Source organism: Mustelus asterias, chromosome 24, assembly GCF_964213995.1.
Source record: "Mustelus asterias chromosome 24, sMusAst1.hap1.1, whole genome shotgun sequence".
Classification (NCBI taxonomy): domain Eukaryota; kingdom Metazoa; phylum Chordata; class Chondrichthyes; order Carcharhiniformes; family Triakidae; genus Mustelus; species Mustelus asterias.
Genome location: NC_135824.1, coordinates 7,168,781 through 7,193,490, shown reverse-complemented (window position 1 = coordinate 7,193,490; position 24,710 = coordinate 7,168,781). Strand labels below are relative to the sequence as shown.

Here is a 24,710-nt window from a genome sequence, read left to right as displayed (position 1 = left end):
TCTGTGTAGGAGCAGATAGTGGAATTTTCAAAGCCATTCAAACTCACCCAACAGTCAATGTCCCATACAAAGTTGCAGACTAAAGCTTTAATTATTCTCTGGTATTCCTTAAAGTGGCTAGCTGTCTTACAGCTATTAAAATCCACTCAATTTCAGCTGCACATTCTGGACACCATGTTCCTGATGGTTTGTGGAACTTCTGCTCCAAATGGTGGAAGAAATGGCTTCTGTTCTCCAACCTTTATGTGCAAAAGATGATGTCAGAGGTCACACGACTATGGCAAGCCTATAGAAAACCACAATGCACAAAGGTACCCCTCCAAGCAACGAGCGCGTGCTAAGTGATACAATATGGGAAGATGCAGGTTTGATTTTCATCCTGTTTAGCTCCTGATCTCAAGCTATGTTGAACAGGTGCTCTAGCTGGGGCATCTCTTGAAGGGGGTAGGGAAAAGCAAAAATTGTGGCGAGGGGGAGTTACTTGGTTAAAATTCAGAAGCAGGTCAACCACCAATTTCATAGCGTTAGGGATGCAGTGCCTAGGTGGGACAGGGAGAATGCTGAGGATGCCTGCCCTTTACTGGAATGTAAACAGAATGTTTTGGGTTCAAGGCTCAGTCCAGGAACCCAAAATCTATTATTGTAAATAAAAATCTATTTATTGTAGCCAAAGAAATGTTGCATTATGGCGGTGTTACCTTTTGAATGAAAAATAAAGCAGGTATACTACCTGCCTCTTTATGTGGATTGGAAAGATCATATGGCATTAATTAAAGAAGAGCAGAGGAATGTCTCAACCACCAGGACAGATTAATTGAGCATTTGTTTTTGTTGGATGTTGCAATGCACAAATTGGCTCTCTTATCTGTCTACATGGCAGCAAATATGTTTGCCTCCTGAGAGGTGGTGGTTCTCTTCGTCACAACAGTGAAACGATCCATCCAATAGACAGATCACAGATTCTGCCAGTGACATTCCATAGTTAGCTCTGCTTGAAGCAAGCTTCAATGAGTGGACGATTATACTTCTGGACAATCAAAACGCTCAGTGTCTGCTATGAGACCCTAATGGACAATAGTGAGAGAAATAAAGACAGAAAGGAAATAAAACCAGCTACAAGCCATTGGTCTAACTAGAGAAAGCAAAAAAAGGTAAACAATGCACAGGGTTCATTTCTAGAAGGATAGAATTTAAAAGCAGCAAACCTTTATAGAACATTAGTTAGGCAACACTTAATGTATTGTGAACAGTTGTGAACAGAGAGAAACAGAGTTAACGTTTCGAGTCCATATGAGACTTCTTCACAAACAGACTCGAAACATTAACTCTGTTTCTCGCTCCACAGATGCTGCCAGACCTGCTGAGTTTTCCCGGCATTTTCTGTTTTTATTTCAGATTTCCAGTATCCACAGCATGCTTTTACTTTGACATTATAGGCACTTCATAAATGAAAGTTCATTCTTCCTTATTTAGCACAAACCATGTGTAAAGCCTAACACTGATATTACACCTAATTTTTTTGTACAATTTATACTATTTCACTTACTGAAAATCTTTGCACACAAGGCAAACAAGGACATTAAGGCGAATACCACACAAAGTAAATAAAAATACAGTAAGTACCCTTTTCTTTTTTAATGCTTCAACCTTCTGGCTGAAAAATCATTGTTAGATAATGTGCACATTTTTTCTGGAACCACATGTTTTGTAGCTGCCTTGAGGAAGCAGTAACATAAAACTTAATTAATATCATGAGTTTAATTTTTTGATGCAACTGTTGGGGTTTTTGATAACTTTTTTTATTTAATGCAAACTTTTGGAAAATCAACAAAAATGAACATCATTGAACAAATTAAGTAACTTCTTTAAAATGAACATTTAAATGATGCGTGGCAGCTGTGTGCTGCAGACTAAGCCGTGATCAGTGCTACGCACAGTAGAATGATGGAAATATGCTAGTTGACTTTATCAATAATAAGACTCTACATAATCTTATCCTAAACCTGCAATTCAAAAACAAAACGCTGTAATTGTATATCATAGCTTTGGAATTTTGTTACAAGTCTTGCCAAATTATTTTAAATAATAGTGACAAAAGAAAACAATAAATTTAAGGCCTTATATTTGCCAGCATTCAAAATGTAATAAAGCATTTGCAGGAAAATAGGTACACATCCGAAAGACTAATTGCTTTCAATCAGTGAAGAATGGCAGATCCTCATTTTGTTCTCCATATTTACCATATCTCCAGGTCTAATGATCAGATCACTCTCTCTAATAGCAACACTGCCAGTCTTACAGAATCAGGGCAGAATATGTCAGAATTCACACGGGCGCACATGATCAGTGCAGCGAATTAGATGTGAAACCCCTGGACGCTGCTGTTTGTAATGTGTTGACCCCCTGCAATCTAACCCTTCTCATAGACTGTCTATAGATCACATCATGATGGCTGTAATTGAGACCACCTGCCAAGTCAGGGGACAGTTACAGATGTCGTCCGCTCAGACGAGAGATAATATAAGGCATGCTGTGGTCACGGAACACTCAGCTACATTGATCTGGCAACACTGGAGGGAAAAAACAATTGCTTGCGCTGCTGAGATTTTGTTGTCTTCATAATGTCCTTTTGTCTACAGTCACTGGTGAGGTTGGTCACTGGATCCCCTGTTGAGAACGCCACTCTTCAAGCATCCTGCAAACCCACATGGAAACCACCTCTGAATTCTTGTCATTGTACTGCACTATAAATGGGTGAACCTGCAAAAAAGAGTAAAAAAAGAAACAAATAATGCAGTTGATGTCACTTTGCAAGTAGCCCAAATAAAAAGGAATTATTTGTGGATTAAGCTAATAACTATGAAGGTTAGGTCAGAATATACTTTCCACTCAGGTTTTTCCATGTTAAAATTCATCATGTGAAATGACTATAGAAGGAAATACATCAATATGCATTCACTATGGTTTAATATCCTAAGTAAGAAGTCTCACAACACCAGGTTGAAGTCCAACAGGTTTATTTGGTAGCAAATACCATAAGCTTTCGGAGCTTGCTGCTCCTTCGTCAGATGGAGTGGTCTCTGTTCTCCAACAGTGCACAGACACAGAAATCAAGTTACAGAATACTAATTAGAATGCAAATCTCTACAGCCAGCCAGGTCTTAAAAGGTACAGATAATGTGGTTGGAGGGAACATTAAACACAGGTTAAAGAGATGTGTATTGGAGACAATACACATCTCTTTAACCTGTGTTTAATGTTCCCTCCAACCACATTATCTGTACCTTTTAAGACCTGGCTGGCTGTAGAGATTTGCATTCTAATTAGTATTCTGTAACTTGATTTCTGTGTCTGTGCACTGTTGGAGAACAGAGACCACTCCATCTGACGAAGGAGCAGCAAGCTCCGAAAGCTTATGGTATTTGCTACCAAATAAACCTGTTGGACTTTAACCTGGTGTTGTGAGACTTCTTACTGTGCTTACCCCAGTCCAACGCCGGCATCTCCACATCATTAATATCCTAATGCAGGAATTCTGCACTCTTAGCCTTGCTCGACAGGAATGAGGGTCCCAGAACAGCCCCATCACACTCAACAACTTTTCCACAATCTTGCTCCCATTAAGTCAGGCGCCAGAGTAGGAGCACAGAATTGCTGGAATGACATTCTATTGCATATCACAGAAATTTTTATTTACATTTCCCGGCGCAAAGAAATAGAGTTTTTGCATACTATTGCGTTGAATGTCTTATAGTGAAAAGAAAACACTGATGTATGCCTCATCAGTCTCAGAACTGCAGGAGTTTCTCAGGGTAGTGTCAGAACAACAACAAAAATTACAACAATCCCCTTTCTATATAGGAAGGTAGACAATGAGGAACAGAGGGGTGTGGGTGTGTGCGTCTACATGTGTAAGCACAAAGGATACAAGCATAAGGAGGCTTTTTTAAGACAGGTGATAGGAGTGGAGAATCGAAGGAGAACCTAGGAGCAACATGCTGCAAGGTTATATTAGAATTGCAAAGCTACAACAAGGACTTTAAAATCAATTAGTTTAGGTGTGGGGAATCAGCTGACATGATGGATATGAACCAGGGCTGCAGTGTTTTCGAAAAGTTGTATTTTGGAGGTCATCAAGGGGAATCAAGCTTTGAGGAAATAAAGGTGCGGATGAGCGTTTGAACAGCAGAGGGGACAAGGTGAGGGCAGAAGAGAAGATGCTTCACGGGAAAAGAAGCAGTTTTGGGATTGATTAAGATGTAAGGGTGGGGGGAGGAAGCTGAGTTTGGGACAGAGCAGCACACCTAGCTTCTGTAACTGTGCCCTAAACCTGAGGTTTAGCGGTTGATGCACTTGAAGTCAACCGCACATACAGCATATGTAACAGCAGAAGAGGGTGATTTTGATTTTGCTGACATTTAGCGAGGGGGTGGGCAAAGTTGAATCACTGAAGGTGGTAGGGAAGGTTGAGAAAGTGATTAAAATATTAGAAGTATTCAAGGCTTCAAAAATAGAAGCAAAGACCAGAAAAGCGAGGACGTTGTGATGAACTTTCATAAGACTCTGGTTCAGGCTCAGCTGGGGGACTGTTTCCATTTCTTTAGTGCACAGCACTTTAGGAGGGCTGTGAAGGTTTTTGAGAGGGTGTGACAAGATTTAAGAGAATCTAGGGGTGAAGGGCTTCAGTTAGTTGGATATATTGGAGAAAGTGAGATTGTTCTCCTTAGAGAAGGTCGAGAGGAGATTTGATACAAGCGTTCAAAATCACAGCATGTCTGGACAGAGTAGATAGGCAGAAACTGTGCACATTTGTGGAAGGGTTGAGAACCAGCTAATATTGATATAAGGCCCTTGGCAAAGGAACCAAATGAAACCGAAGTGAAGTGAGGAAACCACTTTTCACTCAGTAAGTGATAAGGATCTGACATGTACTACCTAAGAATGTGTGGAGGCAAAACACATTGTGGCTTTGAAAAGGAATCGGATAAGTAACACCATCACCTGCAAATTGCCCCCCAAAGCCACACCCCATTATGCCTTGGAACTGTAAAGTTGTTCCTTTACTGTCACTGGGTCAAAATTCTGGAACTTTCTCCCCAACAATGTTGTGGGTGTAACTACACCACATGGACTGCAGCAGTTCAAGGTGGTGGGTTCACCACCAACACCTTATCAAGCGCAACTGGGGATGGGCAATAAAAATGCTAGTTTAGCACTTCACGTCCTGTGAAAGACTTAAAAAAACTGAACGTTGCAAGGCTAGGGGGAAGTGGAACTAAGTTGCTGTTGCAGAGAACTGTTACTGACACTTTTAATTCCTATCTTTTAAATACCCTGGCTTTAAGAATCTTGGAACTGTATAGTAAAAGGCAGCACTTTTACAGGCTGGTTTTAGCTATGGACTGAGCACTAAATTAGCAAAACAGAATTCCAGATTTGAGACTTGCTGTCTAATCTGGTTTCAAAGCTTCCATTATACCAGGCTTCCATTTCTGCACAGAAACTCTAGGCCAAGGAAGATATCTGGACAAAAGCATATAAAGTAATGTCAAGAATGAACTGTCATTTCAGAGTTCTTATTGATTAAACCTTTGAGAGCACAAGGATAACATCTTCAGAACCTTGGCTTAGGGGTGTAAATGGCCTGAAAGACCTGTGATTATATGTGGCATGCAGAAAGAATAAGTTTTTAAAAATTAATTCGTGGGATATGGGCGTTGCTGGCTGGCCAGCATTTATTGCCAATCCCTAGTTGCCTGAGGGCAGTTGAGAGTCAACCACATGGCTGTGGCTCTGGAGTCACATGTAGGCCAGACCAGATAACGACGGCAGATTTCCTTTCCTAAAGGACATTAGTGAACCAGATGGGTTTTTCCGACAATTGACAATGGTTTCATGGTCATCTGTAGATTCTTAATTCCAAATTTTTTTATTGAATTCAAATTCCATCATCTGCCGTGGCGGGATTCAAACCCGGATCCCCAGAATATTAGCTGAGTTTCTGGATTAGTCTAGCATTAATACCACTAGGTCAGCGCCTCCCTGCAACATGTTAAAAAAAATTGGCTTTGTCATTTAATTATTAGAGTTTCAATTTTATTCTTCCAAACTAGCTTTCAAAATATGGCAAATTAAAGGAAGCTCAGATTCATACTGGGATAAACCAGCAGCATCTGTAAGCTTGTAACAGGATGCATTCACATGTTCCTGGCAGCCAATTCAAAATGTTTCATACTGAGCAAAGTACACCAGATCTAAGCACATGCCAGTTTAATTGAATCATTAAATTACCAGTATTTAAGATGGTACAAATACTGCAGGGTTTGGTAAAATGGTACAAAATTACACCTCACTTGGTAACCTATCCCATGCCTGTAGACGTTTGCTGGTACCAGTTCTGGAATCACTGCAAGAGACAGTTGTTAGTTATATTGCCAGCAATATAGTCACGCACTGTAATAACAGAAAATGCTGGAAATACTCAGCAAGTCTGGCATCATATGTGAGGGAGAAACAGTTACCGTTTCAGATCAATGACCTTTCATCATGAGCTTAATTTAACTTATGGTGAAAGGTTAACAACTTGAAATGTTAATTCTATTCTTTTCTCCACAGATGCTGCCAGAACCACTGAGCATTTGCAGCATTTCTGTTCTTATTCCAGAATCTGCAGTATTTTGCTTTTGTGTTACCATTAGGATACCTATCAGAGATGGTCCATTATTATCGGCAAGCACAAGGACATACTGCGAGGCAGAAACATCATGACATTCTAGGATTTTGATGAGCAGGAAAATATTCTTTAGACACCCAAGATCCAACTGATATACTGGCTGAGATTCACAATTAATCTGACATTTTGTTTTCCTCTTCACTTGTGAACAAAATTTATCAGTGCAAAGTCGAATAAACAAAAGCAGAAAATAAATAGAATGTACACAAAGCAGAGATTGCTGGGGGGCTGACAGTGAACAACTCCACAGGAAATGAAACCACTCAACATTTGAGCCAGGAAACTTCCAAGACTGCTGCGCACCACAGGTGGTACTTAAGTCTCCTGACTTTGACACTCCTTGATTGGCATCCAAGTTAGAAAAGCATTACTAGTGCTCCCTGTGAAGCCATTCAGTGACAGGTTTGTTGGTTGAGTTCAACTTAGCTACTTCCTACTGAGTGTACAAACTTGAAATGGCCAGTCTCCATAGGGAGGGAAAATTAAAACTTTAAATGTCGTCAGCCTTTTGAAGTGATTGTTTTTAATCTTACCTCAATGGGGGTAGCAGGGCATACAGTACATAATGAAAGTAATTGTCCCTTAATTTACCTTCAATTTATACGGTAATGCAGACAGCCCCAAGAAAAAACAATTAGTACTTTCCTTGCAATTACTGTATCTGGACTGGGTAACTTTGAAATCAAGAACAGCAGCTTTCTATGCATAATGGCCTACACGGGGAACACAGCCATTTGAGTACCTGCACTAGTAAAGAGTACTAATGTTAAAATGACTTTGGCAGCCAAGATAGCGCCCTTCACCTCTGGAAACTTAAAGCCAGGTTCAAAATAAGTCAGGGTCAAGTTTGCTGATTCTGTGAGGGATTTTGACTGCCTCAATAAAATCCTGGAATAGTTGCTCTGTAGAAACACCTGCAGAAGGTCTCAGCTCAAGATTGGGAAAATGAGAATCAGTTGCTAAAATGAAGGTTATGTATCTTACTTTGCCACTGCAAGCAAATTTAAAATGCTTAATTCTCTCCAATGACAGTTAAGTATGCACTAAGTCCAACTAAACAACAGACGCTGAGCTCCTTTAAAACCTTAACTTTATCAAGCATGCTTACAAGCAAGTGGGGTTTGAAAAGCCGATATTGCTCTGAATGCGAGACTTTTATAAAACACCACAGAAAGGTCATGAAATAAACAGTAAAAATAAAATGCTGGATACACTCAGCAGGTCTGACAGTATCTGTGGTGAGAGAAACACAGTTAATGTTTTGAGTCCATATGACCTTTCTACGAAACCTGCCAGAGTTGCTGAGTTTATCCACCGTTTTCTATTTTTATTTCAGATTTCCAGCATGTGCAGTATTTTGCTTTTAATAAAAATGAACTGATGTATGTGTCAAAGCTTAGGGATAGTGGAAACTGAAACTAAACTTTGAATACAAATCCTAATCAAGAAACTGAACTAGTAATGTCAACCCTCTGTGGATTCAATTTTGGTCTTTCTCACCAACCCCTTCACGGGACTTTCCTTTTTTTTCTGTAACTTCATTTTCACATACTTGTTCTTTATTCCAAACTATTTAAATTACTTGTGACCCTCACTACTCCACTTCCTGTTATGAACCAAAAAACAAACTACTTTATGTGGGAGCAGGTTGACAGATTAACTCAATTGTCGCTTTTGCGCTTACTTGGCACGATTGCTGCTGCATTGTTGTAATTTAAACTTGCCACAAATGCTGAGAAGAACCAAAACAGCTAGCAGAATTTTATTAAGCATTACTTACACAAGAGCAAGTTTTCAAGGCAATTGTTTCTTTAATTTGTAAGTTATTCAATGCTAAATGCAATTGCAGACACAAATAGATGAACAGGGAAAGCTTAGGTGCGAGTCTCTTCAGGCTTCAGTAACAATATAAAAATTAGGTGAATTCAGCAAGAAAATGTTACAACGCTACATGGACAGTAGCTAGCTGGAATGAGAAGAGGTCAGCAGGAAGAGACCGAGTCAATGGAGTGGAAAGCAGGCCACAGAGTGAGTGCCAGTCAGACTAATTTTCGATGTCAACTTTGAAAATGAGGCAAACAGTGACAAACCAGCCTCTTAAAATCAACTTGTCACTTCTCATTTTCTTGAGAAAGGGTAATCTTCGGCTACTGGCAGCCCACAGAGTTTTCTAATAGAGGTTAAACTTCAAGGCTAACAACACCCTACACAGGCTGTACAGATATTTTTTTAAAAATGGGTAAGGTCCTACTTCTGGTCCAACAAACATACAAAGGATCTTCAAAAAATATTGCAGAAGAATCTATGCCTGCTTTGCAGCAATTTTAATTATACTTTCCTGTTCCAACAAATTGTGAAATTAAAGAATTAAAAAAGTGATGTACATTCATTTATTTGCAATCTACAGTTTCGGCAGGTTTGCCCCTAAACTGAGTGTGTCACATTTCAAGACCTCCTCACTTTTAATCTCTCAATCTTTCTGCATACACTCTCACTCCTGAAAGCGTACAAACAATGTGACGTACACTGAAATATCTGGGTCAGAACAAGGTTACACTCCACAAATAAGACAAAAAGGCAAGCATCGATTGCCATTATGTCCTGTGGACTGAGTGATCCTTTGCTTCTCATAAATTTGATGGTGACCTCCAGTTTTCTTAGCCTCTATAAATCCCTCAAATTCTTTTGCTTCAAAGTAACAAATATTTTCGTGTATGACTTTTATACCCCTCTCTGAGGGCACAGTCTCATATTGGGTAAATCCAAGTGACCATTTTCCAAGTATAAGTTTAGTCTTGTATTTACAGGATATTCAACCATTGGAGCTTCACAAGTAACTTCAATTATTTTTTCAACTGAGTCCGTGTGCTTTGCAGAAGAGATTTACTTTATAGAGAGGAGGATTTCTGGGTGATTTATTTAACTCCTTTAACTGGGGTACTGTGGTTAATTGCAGTGCAGTGCACAGAATGGGAGTCAAACCTGGGATGGCTGCATGACTCAATGCAATACCTGCATCTGACCAAGCCACTGGTAGGGAGTTGTAATGAAACTAATCAACCACTCCCAAGTTTAATTTTACCAAGTGAAATCACCAAATATATCACTTCAGCACTTTGACATGTTTAAGTTATGCTCACGCTCTACACACCAATGGCAAAGGGATAGATGAATAGGATACCTTTCCAAATAAAATAATTCTTCCTAGAATTAAAAAAAAGAATCAGCATGTTTCTAGTTTCTTTTAAATACAGCATTCAGAATACTGATCAACAGAGTGTGGTATGAAGAGAGTAGTACATGACATAATACAATAGGACCTTGAGCACACTTTAGAAAGCCCTCAAACACACAAGTGTAATGAACCCATGGTCCAAAAATATTATTGTACATTAGCCCATCATTAATGGCACATTAGAACTGGGAGTATAGCAGGCTTCCTGGTCAGGGTTTCATCGGGACAACACAAAATCTCAGAAGCTCTTAAAGGAACTTTAAAATGTATTTGTAAAACATTTGTATGTTTCCGTTTTGAAAGGATCTAATCAAAAGTCATACAGCACTATGTATGCAATTGGAATCAAATCTAACTATGCACTATTGTATGGCAATTTAAATCAGTCTGATCTGGGTAATATTCCATAGTTATAAAGGGTTCTGCAGCAACAGAGTTTTTTATTAAATTACAGAATTCAGAATGTTACTTTCAATTATGGATCCAAGTTCCCTGCTCATTCTCCCTCCAAATTGACTGCATTTGTGAAGAGTTGCAAGGTGTGAAACTACAAATGTAATGGCTAATAGAAAGAACTAGACTACACTGGCACAAAAAAAATTTTGATGCTCACTTGCATGTCAGAATGGATTCAGACATTTTGGATTCAGCCCACCTCTATCCTACAGCAATTTTAACAGAAACAGGGTTCGCAAAAACAGCCCACAGATTTTATAGTTATCCCAAACAAAATTAATTCGAAAACACATTGTAGTTGTTGAACATAATGTCAGTATAAAGACCTGCCTCCCAATTCCCAATGAGTTCCTAACCTCAGCCCTGACATCAGTAAAGAGTAAAGTCACCCAACCAGTTGCTGTTCTAGTTTACCATCTGGTGGCCTATTACTTATGCTTGAAATTCTCTTAGAATATGTATGCTTAACACAATTGCAGGAAATAAACAGATTAATACAGGGACAAAGGAATTTCATATCACACTGTTTTGTGCTTGTTTTCATTTGAACAGCACAATTTCAGAGCCATGGGGAAAGTGATAGGTGTTGGGGAGCAGGCCATTTTATTGCATGGGAGATGATGGGGGCAATTTTTCATCTGCATTACTGATGGAAGTCTCTCCAGCAGGAGCAGATATCAGAAATTCAAGCATGTGTTGCAAAAGTTTTTCAACCAAGTGGTGCATCATAACTGATCTTGTCCTCACTCAATGAATACATAAACAGTGGCCACAGCATCCCTGGGCTAGAGGGTGACGTGAGAGAAAATAAAAACTCAGGTCCCAGCTGGAAAGTATCCTGGTTACAGTTGAACAGCATTAAGGATAAGGTTCGGGCTCAGTGAGTGTTTCAGCCTCCCTCAAATTGAGCTGTTTGATTACACTTGCTGTCTATGGTTGCATTGGAAAACTGGGTACTTGAGCACCTGTAAAACTGCATCCTAGCAAAAATCAACAGCTTGAGGGGAACCCACAGGAGAGAAATACCATGCAGGATATGTAATTTCATCCGTGATTTTTAAAAAGTTACCATAAATTTCCATAATGAATTAAAATTGGCAATAAAAAGCAGGAAAAACTAAATTGCACTGTTCTGAAAGATTGGAAAGATATTTTGTTGACAATGGGAAGTCCATGATAGTTGTATCATTCCTTCCTATCTGTGTATGATGTCCATGGACAGTGCCTGTTATGGTGGCAGGCGTCCAGGTCAAACAAATTGTGTGGGGTGAAGGGAGGAAAGATAATATTAATAGCATTTGACCATAACACTGTAAATATCCATTGGAATCTTTAAAGCTGTTAATTTATCAGCAACAAATCAAATTTCACATTCTTACAAAATACATTGATATGAGAAATGGCAGTCTAGTCCACTCCCCCAATGAATTCAGAAAGGAGATGGCTTTTGATAAATTTTGGAATATCTAGAAATCTCCCAACCTTTACCTGTTGATTGCTGAAACAATAACTGTGTTATGATTGGCTAAGATTATAATGTTAACCTCATCAACTTTTGTTACCAGGGCTTCAGAAAAGTTCAGAAGCTGGCATGTGAAATTGTTTGCCTGAACTTTAGAAATACCTAGCAATGCAATTGTAGATGTTACCTTTCTAAACTTGGGTTATGTCAGAAGAAATCATTTTAAGCACTTTATGTCCAAAGTGCAGTATTGAAGACAATAAGGGGGTGATGGTGACATAGTGGTAATGTCTTGGACTAGTAATCCAGAGCCCTAAGCTAATGTTCTGGTGATATGTGTTCAAAGCCCACCACGGTAGTTGATGAAACTTAAATTCAATTAATACATCTGGAACATAAAGCTAGTCTCAGCAATAGTGACCATGAAATTATCATCAATTGTCATTAAAAAAGTCTGATTTACTAATGTCCTTTAGGGAAAGAAATCTGCCATCCTTACCTGGTCTGGCCTACATGTGACTCCAGACATACAGCAATGTGGTTGACTCCTAACTGCCCTCTGAAATGACCGAGCAAGCCACTCAGATCAAGAGCAAGCAGGGATGGGCAACAAATGCTAGCCCTGCCAGTGACGCACACATCTCATGAAAGAAATAATTTAAAAATGGTTTGTCATCTGTGCTGGTAAGTAGTAGAAACCAATTTGAGGCAGCGAAAACACAGTATTGGTGATTGCTTTTCTTTAGTATATCAATAAAAGTCTGTTGTATCCAGCATATCATGCTTCAAAGTGTTAATTTATAAGATGCAGCAAAGGAAAGAAAGTGCCAGTCATTTCATGCTGGATTCTTCTGATATGGATCCAGAAGTTTACAATGCCCTCTAATTTACAAGCTATTATTATTATCTGGATCTGCCTGTTTAGTTTGCTTCCCTACAGTGCTGGAGCAGTGGTCTTAAAGGGCCAAGCCTGGTTAAACATAGTTCCATCTCGGCAGATAAATATTTCAAATGTGCTCGAGACTACCCAGGAAAAATACCATGGGACATCTTGTAATAGGCTAAATAAGCCTAGTGACCACACAGCTAGGTATATTTTCTGAAAATTAATTTCAGCCGCTCTCTCGGTGGATTCATTCCGGATGCAGTTGCAACCAATTCATTTTCAGGATTAATTTCAGTTTACTTACTTTATTTTGAAATACAACCAATAGGCAGGACATGAGACAAATACAACAACTTGCACCTATATAGCAGCTTTAACATTGTACAAAACGTCCAAGACCCAGGATGGCAAAGCATGCAGAAAGATCTTCTGTCCCAATTAGATACTTATGCCAAACAATCACTAGCAAAGGTAAAATCCAAGCATATACTCGCCTCATATTCCTTTTAACCATATTTCATTAACGTGCTTAAATGGGAGACTTAATTTAGGTGACGAGAATTTAATAGCATATTCACACTATTGTACTAGTGTGACACCAGCAGTTTACAGTCATGTATTTCTACTTTCCTTTCAACGCAGGTTGCCTCGAGGGGTGAAAATTGCCAGTACCACAACTCTACTCATGTTCACAGATGCATGCAAAGTGGCTGGGGTCTGGTACTTACTAGCTGTATTCACACTGTAGCCATTGCACTGTGGTACTGGTGTGAGATCCAGGTGCTCTAATTACAAGAACAAATCCTGAGATTGCTGTTTATTTGCTGTGTTAATACTACTGTTATAAGGCTAATCTAAGAGATTTTAGTTTAAAAATACTCATAAGTTTTAGACAAGATTAAAGCAAGGCAGCTCATCAAAAAAAAAATTATATTTACAAATATCCTCCAAAGATCATTTTTGCCTCAAGAAATCTAAATCTGTAAAGCAAGGATACATACAGTCTTTTTCCAACTATTGCTATGTACAAATAAAAGCTTAAATAAAAGTGACAAATAATACCATTAGGCTTAGTTTTAGATCATTATCTCATTTAATTTAATATTTAAATCAATGTTCTCATTTCATTTAATATACCCCATTGCATACAACAAGCATTAAAGTATATCAGCACCATGATACTCTGCTCAAGTATAACAATAGAATTAGCTGGCTAGGGATATTATAGCTATTCTTAATTGGTCTCAGCCAGTAATAGTTTTCCACTCTAAAATTAATATAAGCAATTTTAAATAACTCTACTTATGATTAATAAGCTCGAAAATTAAAAAGAGTCTAAAGCAATTACAGAGTACTCTTGGTCAAGACCTCATTAGGGGAAGTAGCAAGGATATAGAAGCAGAATATATAAAAGGCAGATTTTAGGTTATTTTGCTGAAGACAAATGTACATCCTCAAAAATCACACCGACATTTCAAGAATAGGTCATTGTTAAAGAGTTGCCCATGTACATTTGCATGTTAATTATTTCATCCCAATGGTGATGGGGGTCAGAGTAAAATTGCGCCAATATAAAAGCCGTCAGTCTAATGCTTGCTCTGGCTTCTACAAAGCACGTAAGTAACTTAAACCGTTAAAAAAAGCGTTAAACAAGTTTATTGGTTCAACTACATCACAAATTAAGTACCTTGTTAATTAATCCCCTCTTCAATAGTAGGAGGGAAACTTGTGTGCTAGGGGTTCATTGACACAGGCATGTACGTGGATGAAAGACAAATTTCACAGTTGGCCTAATCCTTTTTTATTGATTATATGCTTAGACTTTATGCAGAAGTGCCTGAATGCCTTGGCTGGTGAGTGAGCACATTAGCACATTTATGAAGTCCATGTTGCAAAGGAAAAATTAATATTAGCAACTGGTGCAATCTGCCTGGGTCTAAGTTGATTGAAATGAATTGAAATTCTTGTCAAACTCATTTGAACACAGGAGCACTACATGGACAATTAGTTCCTCCATATGAATACTGAACAAACACCGGCCTGGCGACTGCTTTAAGACAGTTTACCTACTGTGTTGAGTAGGAAAATAACCAAAAGCAGTCTCTATGAAATATTTAACTTCCCAGTTATCACAGGGGTTCGACCAACTAAACAAGACAAAAATCGATTCCTTGGTCCCCTTGAATCAATTCTTAAAATGATTAAAGCATCTGTTTCGGTATGAATTTGTTTACTCGATCAGCTTCCCCCCTAATTGCAGTTGTTTATCTCCTAGCATCCCTGAGGCCATAATCTCCATCTCACTAATACTTAACACTCAATTCACATCTATAGCTCCTTTTAATTCTCAACAGGTTTTTTTTTTGGAGGGGGTGAGCTCTTAAAATTATTGAAGCCAAGAAGCCAAATAGGCAGAGTCTCTTTGTCAAAAATATTTTCTTATATACTAACAGCTGGGCACAATCATCACAAGAGGATGGTGACAACAAAGGTGCTAAAAGGCTTTTCCACAATGATTACTGCTCCATTGGGAATTTAGTGGAGAAAAGACAGAAGAAGTGAGAGAGAATCACACAGAAAATGAATCGTAAAACAACAGAAAGCTTTGGTGGAGGTAAATTTATACTATTGAGCTTGGGCAGCTGGCTACTAAAGCAAGAAACTACAGGCACTTTTACATTATATTAATGCAGCCAACCGCAGATATGTGGGCTGTCAGCTGCACTCATATTCTGTAAACAAGCCCAGCTCCCGTCTCCCAGTGGTATCAGCTCTATAAAAATGTAGATGTACTATTCTGTCATTGAGTTAAGGAAGACGGTTTTAGTGAGGGTGGGGGAACCATCATTCCATGTATTTGCCATTCTGTGAGGCTTTGTATAAACGTGGGCCCCAAGCTCCAATGGTGTTTGGTTCCCAGTTTTGAGTGTAGAAGTGGGAGTGGCATACACAACTAAATGCAGTGCAAGTTTTTTAGAAGTACGATATCACAATATGAGAAATTAAAACCAGGTGTTCTCAAAGTTTTCAGCAATTGTAATTTCATAATTCTGGACTAACATGTACTAAAGGAAATACATTTATTTAACTAATAAATTTAAGAAGCCCCACCTTCCAATGTGCTGTACTTTCATTCTCACATTTCTTAATTGTCTAATTACCCAAAACAAAGGAAAAAATCATGTACTAAGACAGCAGATTGAGTCATTTTATGGAAGTTTCATCATTTTCAAATCATAATGTTTGAAAGCACATGCGAGAGTATAACAAAAATTACACCATATTTGAAAAAAAATGCTGCCGTTTTCCTTGACAAATTCATTCCAATGGGAACATTACTTATTTAATAACCCCTCTTCCAATATCGAAGAAGTGCAGATTGCATTCCTCAATTACATAAAAGTTATAGTCTGTTACTTTATTAAACCAAAGTTCTTTTCCCATAAATTTTCCCTTCCTCATCCCCAACTCCAACACCAACCTTGTTAAGTCATGGTTCCAAAGTCACCAACAGCCCTCTACCATCTCCATTTCTTTATGCTGAATGGTTAAGAGCAGGACAGTTGACTGCGGATAGGCATCATGATTAATCCTGATTTCACTTATGATCCGGATTCATATTTTTAGCTGAAGTTACTTGATTGCAATCAGAAGCAGAATTCTTGCCTAATTATTGTAATCTGGTTCAGAGGTTTCAGAGGGTAACTATGGCATTGCTGCTCTACTGGGTTCAGCTGACTTGAGCACAGACCCAGAATCAAACTTGGAAAATTCTGATCTGTATGGCTCAGTCGTATATTGGCAAGTACCTTTGGCCACTGAGGCATTGGGGTAACAACCCTAAATTAGTGTGACATAATGCTGTCATTTCAGTAAAGACAAAGTCAGTCATGGATTGGTGATTCCATTGGTTGCACTACAGAGCATTGGACTTTCCAACTCAATCAGCTTCATCCAGAGACCCCAAACTGGAATCAAGCTTAGCAGTAAAGAGCTTCTCCTCTCGGTTACCTATCGCATTCATACTAAAGTTAGAGTCCAATTCTCGCTCTTATATTGGCAAATTGCATAATAAGTTTAAGTTTATTTATTAGTGTCACAAGTAGGCTTACATTAACACCGATGAAGTTACTGCAAAAATCCCCAAGTTACCACACTCCGGCACCTGAGGGAAAATTTAGCATGGCCATTGCACCTTCTTTTGGATTGTGGGAGGAAACTGGAACACCTGGAGGAAACAAACGCAGACATGGGGAGAACGTGCAGACTTCGCACAGACAGTGACCCAAGCCGGGAATCGAACCTGGGTCCCTGGTGCTGTGAGGCAGCAGTGCTAACTACTGTGCCACCCCAAGTGGCATGTGTTGATCCAGCAATGGTATGACAAGGTTCATGGGATTGTGTAATGTATTCTGTGGTATGCAATTTGTAGTCCAAATGTACTCACAGTGTGCTACAGACAATGGCCGAATTATCTTCTTAAAAATTGTGGCAATTTTAGTGATCCCACTAGAGTAAAGAAAGTGGATTTTTGGAGCCACTGTGGTTTCAAAAATGCTATATAAAGGTAGCAAAAATGGGAGATTCTCTGAACTTCATCTTGCAGTTTTTAAAAACATTACTCCATTCTTAAAGTTACAAATCCAATGCATAGAGTGGACCAGGTAAAGAGCGACTTACAAGCTATTGCTGCTTGCCTTTTGGCTAAGATCAAGCATCAGATCAACCCCAAATGGGGTGCAATGCCTTATCTTGTCAGCTTGGATCTTGTTTGTCTCTTTTGTGGGGACCATGAATTGGATTTTGAATTTGTTTTTTGGAGCAAGCAAGGAATGGGTTTGGGTTTGCCTGGTCCACTCTGAGCATTGGTTTTGTAACTTAAGGATGGATGGAGTAAAAAAAACCAAAGCTGACAAGTAAAGGCATTGCACCTGATCTTAGGCTTCTTCAAGCCTCACCACCTCAGACTGTTACAAAGTGCTTCATAGCCAATTCCATCCCATTGAAGTGCAATCAGTTGTAATGTGAGGAAACATCAGCAACCAATTTGTGCAATGAGCAAGGTCCAACAAACAACAATGAGATAATTAACTAGGCAATTTTTTTGGTAGTGCTCATTGAGAGATAAATATTGATCAGGATACCAGGAGAATATCTGTACTGGTCTTTGAACAGCATCATGGGGCCTTTTACATTGACTTAGAAGGGAAGACAGCCTCAGTTTAACATTTCACCTGAAATCAGTAGTTCCAATACTAAAGCACTTCTACAGTACTATACTGAATTATCAGTCTAGATGACATGCTTAAAGTCCATAAATGGCTGGATTGGGACTGTTCACCAATGCATTTGTGCCGTTGGGGCACTTTCCCAGGCTGGGAAACATATCGGTTGCTGGTTTCATGGATGAGGGCAGGCAATTAATATTGTGGAGGCCCCAACTTGAGACAATTTTGCGGATGAGATAAGTCACCAGCTCAATGGAGCACTGGAATCTGAAGCTCCATACAGCGAAGAAGGCACTGCGTTAACGAAAGGCCCCACAAGTGTGGCCAAAACCAATCAAGTGGAGCAATTTTCCCTCCAGTGCAATTCACCTCACAATCTAGATGTTGGTTATTTGATCATCAAAGATCAGGCCGCTGACGGCACCTCCATGTTGAGGTGCCATCTCAGGCCCCACCTACATCACAAGTGCCCACCTCTCCAGGTGGGGCTGCTAAAGTTTTAGAGATGTCGGCCCTCTGATTAGGTCGTAAACATCAAGAGCCCATCTGCCCTCCTTGGTAGAACAGTATTCTCAGTGGCAGTCAATTAGGAGGCCATCACTGGGAAGACTGCTCTTCAAATCTTGTTGCCAGCAAATGGGAGCTCAGGCCCCCCAGATGTCCCGATGTCAGGGTCTTGATGCCCATAGCTAAATTCAGCCATGTAATTCAATGTCAGAAGAATTTACATTATGTATAAACACATGGTTCCTTCCTTGGTTACCATGTTAGTGAAATTGGCCTCACAGGACTGGAAATCAGCATTACGAACCCCATTGGATACCAGATGTTTTGTCCATCTAAAACAAAAAATTGAAGATCCTCCATAACATGTGCATGGTTATTGAAAACAATAAGTGGATACCTATAAACAATTAAAAATAGTTTGTGGCCATAATATTACAGTGTGTAAGGGGGTTGAAGATCACAATACTTGACCATTAAGTACAGTAAGGATCAAATGTGATGTGACTATGCACTGTATTTACCATGCACATCCTCTTTACTGCAACTGAAAGCGGTTTAGTCAAGCAAAAAAAGCAATGACCTCTTAATTGATGATTTTTATTGCTGCCCTGTAGCCATTCCGATAATCTTGGTGGCGAATTGCACTTTATACAATGTTTATCTTTTGGTCCTGTTTTTGATTCCAGTGCAAGGTGTGATCTTCGCTTTCTCAGAGCATCGTTAAGATGCCAGGATAAGTAAATCCGCACCTTCCCATCCCAATCCTATGGCCCCCAGATAATCAAAGCCCTTTCCTCTGAAGGTCAACTAGCCGTTAAGTGCACATGCTACTGAAGACCTATCTTCAAATGTAGCCATACCCCTTTGAGCAACAAAATTGTTTTATCCCCTCATCCCTCATGAAAGTGCAAGAAAGCAGCTATTGCCCTTACAGAAAATCATAAATGGCCCACATCTTCACACAATACTGCAGACCTCAAGTCTTGAATAGGGGGATTAGCAGGGTAAATACAAGGGGTTACAGGGTGAGATTGTGGTCAGTGTAGACCCGACAGGCCAAATGGCCTCCTTCTGCACCATAGGAATTTTATGATTCTATTAATAAATAAGTATCAATATAGAAACCACTGCATTTTCTGTATTGTTTTTGCTACTTCCAAGGCTAACTTTGAAAATTAATCACCTCAGTGCTCAGTGAAAGATGAAATACAATTTTACTAATATGTTGATGTGTTTGCGTAATTTATGTTTGCAAATGGGTCCCTATCTTACTGTTAGTATGATTAAAGCTAATCATTAGTGCTCTCAACACACTAGGGATAAAACTATTTCAGGTGTGCAACAAGTCATTTTATAGACAAAAGAAAAGAGAGAGCAGGGTGGTATATTAAACTGCAAGCCTAAGGGAGGTTTGTTGTGACAAAAAGGTATAAATGCTTTTCAAATTGAATTCCGTATTTCTGTACCCAGTCAACTAAAAATTAAATGATTACCAATTATTCTCTAAAATAAAAGCAAAATATTGCAGGTACTGGAAATCGGAAATAAAAAAAAGGCTAGAAAAATTCAGGTCTGGTAGCATCTGTGGAGGAACATAGTTAACATAGTCCAATCTCAGTCTTCTTCAGAACTTGGAGAGATAGAAATATGATGGGCTTTATGTTGTTGAAAAAGGGAGAGGGAGAGGAGCATTTGAAGCAAAATAGAAGGTCAAGGTTAGTTTAAGTTTTAAGTTTATTTATTAGTGTCACAAGTAGGCTTATATTCACATGGCAACGAAGTTATTGTGAAAATCCCCTAGTCGCCACACTCTGGTGCCCGTTCGGGTACACTGGCGAATTTAGCATGGCCAATGCACCTAACCAGCACATTTTTTGGACTGTGGGAGGAAACCAGAGCACCCGGAGGAAACCCGCATAGACACAGGGAGAACGTGCAAACTCCGCAGGGACAGTGACCTAAACCAGGAATAGAACTCAGGTCCCTAGCGCAGTAGACTGTAGTGCTAACCACTGTGCCAACCTAGAGGCAGGAGAGATTGAATGACAATGATGTCATGGAACACATGACAAAGGGAGTTGTAACAATTGTACTGAAGTCTAAAGAGTAGCTGTTATAGCAGGATAACTGTCTGAAAGTGAAATAGCAGAATGTATTATGTTAAGAAATGCAAATACTTACTTTAATTTTAAATTGGCAGTCAGAGTTTGGGAACTCGGATGTCCTGCGCATGTGCCAGCCAGGGAGTGGCTGCACATGTACTGTTGGTGTCTTTTACCATCTTTAGGCTGGGTGGTAGCCCAGCGCGCCTGCCCAGAATGGAAGAGGTGAAACTGTGTGAAACCGCAGGTGAGGTGACCTGAACCAGAGCACCATTTTAGAGAAGATGCTCCAGGGAGCAGGACATGGAGTAGCGGATAGGGAGAGGTCCCAGAAGAAAGCCCAAGGCAGGGACAGTGACTAGAAAAAGGTCCTAGAAAGAAGTCTCAAGTAAGGGACAGAGACAGGGATCAGAAAAAGGTCCCGATAGGTAAAGTTGAAAGAAATGAGCAGAGAAATAGGCTCCAAAAGAGCTGCAGAGAGCAGTCTTGGCACAAAGTGGGTTCAAACGAAGCCCTGAAAATCAGAGGACAGCCAAAGATTGGTGACTCGTTAGCCAGGGCCCTTTGGCGCAGTAGTATTCTGCCTGGCATGGGCAAAGATCTGAAATTGTGCTGGGAAGGTGAAGCTTAACTATACTCAGAGATGCAAGGAAAAGGAATCTCAGAAAGTGAGGCTCAAACCCTGGAGGTGGATTCTTGTTGAAGTGACCCGAGTGGGAGCAACATTTGAAGAAAATTCCAAGACAGATTATTTAAATGTGGAGATTGGAAATTCTCATAAGATGAGACTCACAATGTAACAAGTGTCCAGGTGAGTTGTTGAAAAATCCATGGAATTTGCCATTTATTTTGGAGTACAGCATGTCTGCAGTTTTTCTGCTAATTCACATGTACCTCATACTTACCTTGAACATTAGAGTATAAGATAGTTATTTTAAATTGTTTATCTATCTGAATGTATATGTGTCTGTAAAGATATCGTTGGGTTAAAGGAATAGTGTGATTTGAATTTTTCTCGTACATTGGTATTGGGATATTTCTAACTTTTTTATCTGGTGTAATATTCTTTTCTTCTTGAGTAAGTGATTTACTCTTTATGTTAAAAGTTCACCAGCAGATTCCTGGTAACTTTCCTCCACAGTTCCTAAGAAAAAACAAAGTTAGGATCTATCAAGCCAGATTTCACTCTGGAATCTGATTTGTCCTCATCAACAGCAACTGGAATCTTAACAGTTAATAGTGGAGAAAGGGTCAGCATTGCCCAAAAGCAAAAACTTGAGAACGAGATACATAATGGCATCGCGGGCGGAGGGAGAGAATTCAAAATGGAGAGTTCATGGTCTCAAGTTGTTGAACACGATATTGACTTCAGAAGGCTATAAAGAACCCAATTGTAAAATTAGGTGCTATTCCTCCAATTATTCACTTATGCAGTCAACAATGTTAAAACAAAAACATTTTTTATTTAATGTTTGTATGTTGGAGAGGTGTTACAATCCAAGTTAATGTTACTATTGAACGGGAAGATCCCAGAATGGAACCCTGTCTCATAACTTTTACTTTTTTTTAGAAAAACAGAAAGTTTTGTGGTAAATTTTGAACACAATAAACATAGTCAAGTGCACCTCCAGGGTTTCCAACTTTCCTTTCAGAATTCCTTTGTCTTGAATAGCCATGAGCATTCAAATTCTTCACATAATCTCGCAGGTACTCGATCCCCAACCAAATACTATTGCCCTAAAGACATTAAGGACATCAACCTTACGATGTCAGGCAAAGTGGTGGAGGCGGACACACTGGGAACGTTTAAGACTTATCTAGATAGCCATATGAACGGAGTGGGAATGGAGGGATACAAAAGAATGGTCTAGTTTGGACCAGGGAGTGGCACGGGCTTGGAGGGCCGAAGGGCCTGTTCCTGTGCTGTACTGTTCATTGTTCTTTGATTGCTTCAGATACCTGGCTTTTTTCTAGCCAATTGCATCTAGTCTGCTCTTTCCAATTCTGTCTATAAGTGAACAGTACCCTGCTCAAATTCCAGTTCCTGTTTTCCATTTTACTTCAATCTTCCTGGAAACCTCTCTTCATTCTCTAGTTTCTGGAATTGGCTATCTTTTAGTTTCTCTGGGACTTGCTTTCTTGCCCATTACTCTATTATATGGCTTTTCTTCTAGCAGAGCTGAGAGAGCTGCCTTCACTTCACTCCCTAGCTCCAACTGCTAGGAGTTCTTTTAAACTAAAAACACAAGAATGGGGACCTCCTCACCATTTGTTTCTTGCGGTGCAACCAGATGATCCTGCCAGTGCGAACAGCCGGTGAATTACGGCCAAGGTCTTTTCCCTAAAAGTGGCCCCTGCTTTTTAAGCAACAGCTCACTCTTTTTCCAAGCTGTTGTTTACCTTTCATGCCATAAACTCTCTGAACACAGAGACACATCTTAAAATTAAATTACCCTTTCTTACCTAGAAACACTAAAGTAAGTTCACTTAAACCTATATCTTTTTGTAAAATCCAACAGTACAAAGACAAATCATTTAAAACTATCTCTGCTTCCCGACAGAGGAACTGGGTGGATTAAATAGGTTAGACCATGTCTTTTTAACTCTGGAAAATAGCTTCAAATCCAGCGTGAGCTAGGTTTGCAAACTCCGGTTGAATGTATTCCAGGAGGTTTTATCACGTGACTCCACTGTCGCACAACTGACAACATTATAAGTCACATGGGACACTGTCTTCTCATATCAATTAGAAAGCAAACAGACTATTTTTCACCTGGCTAGATGCTTCTGGACTATTAGTCAGACTTGTTTCCCATTTCTGATTCATATTTACTGTGTTTGATTTTTCTCCAGTAAGAGTTTTAACAACACCAGGTTAAAGTCCAACAGGTTTATTTGGTAGCAAATGCCATTAGCTTTCGGAGCGCTGCTCCTTCGTCAGATGGAGTGGATACCTGCTCCATCTGACGAAGGAGCAGCGCTCCGAAAGCTAATGGCATTTGCTACCAAATAAACCTGTTGGACTTTAACCTGGTGTTGTTAAAACTCTTACTGTGTTTACCCCAGTCCAAAGCCGGCATCTCCACATTTTGATTTTTCTCCCAGGTTGCTTGTAGCAGTATCCAGGAAATAAATAATAAATTTCTGGAGACTCCAAGTCAATCCACATAAAGGTTCTTAAAAGATCTGCAGGCAGTCAGGAAGAAAATGGAAATCTGAAATACAAAGCTGGTCTGTTATCAGCTGTGTAGAGAAGTCCAATTGTGATATCCCACTGAAGGGAATGCAAATGAAACTTTACAATTATTCCAACTCCCCTAGTCTTGCCCCAGAGCTTCATTTTACCCCTTTAAATATTTATCCAATTATTTGTTGAAAGTTTCTATGGAATCTGCTTCCGCCATTCTTTCAAGAGGTGCATTCCAAATCACAAGAGTTTGCTGTGCAAGAAAATGTTTCTTCATGTCACCACTTTTGCCAGTCACCTTAAATCTGTGTCCTCTAGTTGCTGACCTTTCTGCACTGGGAACAGTTTCTCCTTATTTACTCTATCAAATATGTTGGTCATTTTGACCATGACTATCAAATCTCCCCTTAGCCTTCGCTGTTTCTAGAAGAACAACTCCACTTTTTCCAATCGCTGCACATAACTAACTCCCTTAATCCCCAGGGCTATTCTAGATCAACCTGCTCTGTTACCTCAAAGAATTCAATTGAGTTGGTCTGACACAACTTACTTTCACAAATGTATGCTGATTGATTAACCCATGCCTTACCAAGTGGTGTCTATTGTGTTCCTGATCATGGTTTCCACTAACCTTCCTACCATTGATGTCAGGCTGACAAGCCTGTAGTTGCCTCATTTATCCCTCTTGCCTCTCTTGAACAGTGGTGTAACATTAGCAATTGTCCTGTGTTTGGCACTCCTCCTGTATTCAGTGAGAATCGAACGATTGTGATCAGTGCCTCCAACTATGTTTCTTTCAGCATTTGAGCCAGGTGCCAACTTTCATTGGTACACGTTCTCTATTTATGGTCCTGTTTAGAACTTCCCTCCCCTCTCTTAGTGCAACCTTCATAACATCCACCTCCATCATGAAA

At 39.6% G+C, this 24,710-nt stretch overlaps 1 protein-coding gene across 2 annotated transcripts in view; it reads right to left on the bottom strand.

Moving 5' to 3' along the window:
- Positions 1-1,170: 1,170 nt before the first annotated feature.
- The window catches only part of map2k5 (mitogen-activated protein kinase kinase 5), a 290,898-nt gene continuing 267,358 nt past the window's right edge, over positions 1,171-24,710 (bottom strand). For both annotated transcript variants that reach the window (XM_078241240.1, XM_078241241.1), the window contains one exon: positions 1,171-2,760. In XM_078241240.1, coding sequence (XP_078097366.1) covers positions 2,656-2,760 — 105 coding nt within the window. In that variant the 3' untranslated portion in view covers positions 1,171-2,655. The remainder of the gene's footprint in view (positions 2,761-24,710) is intronic.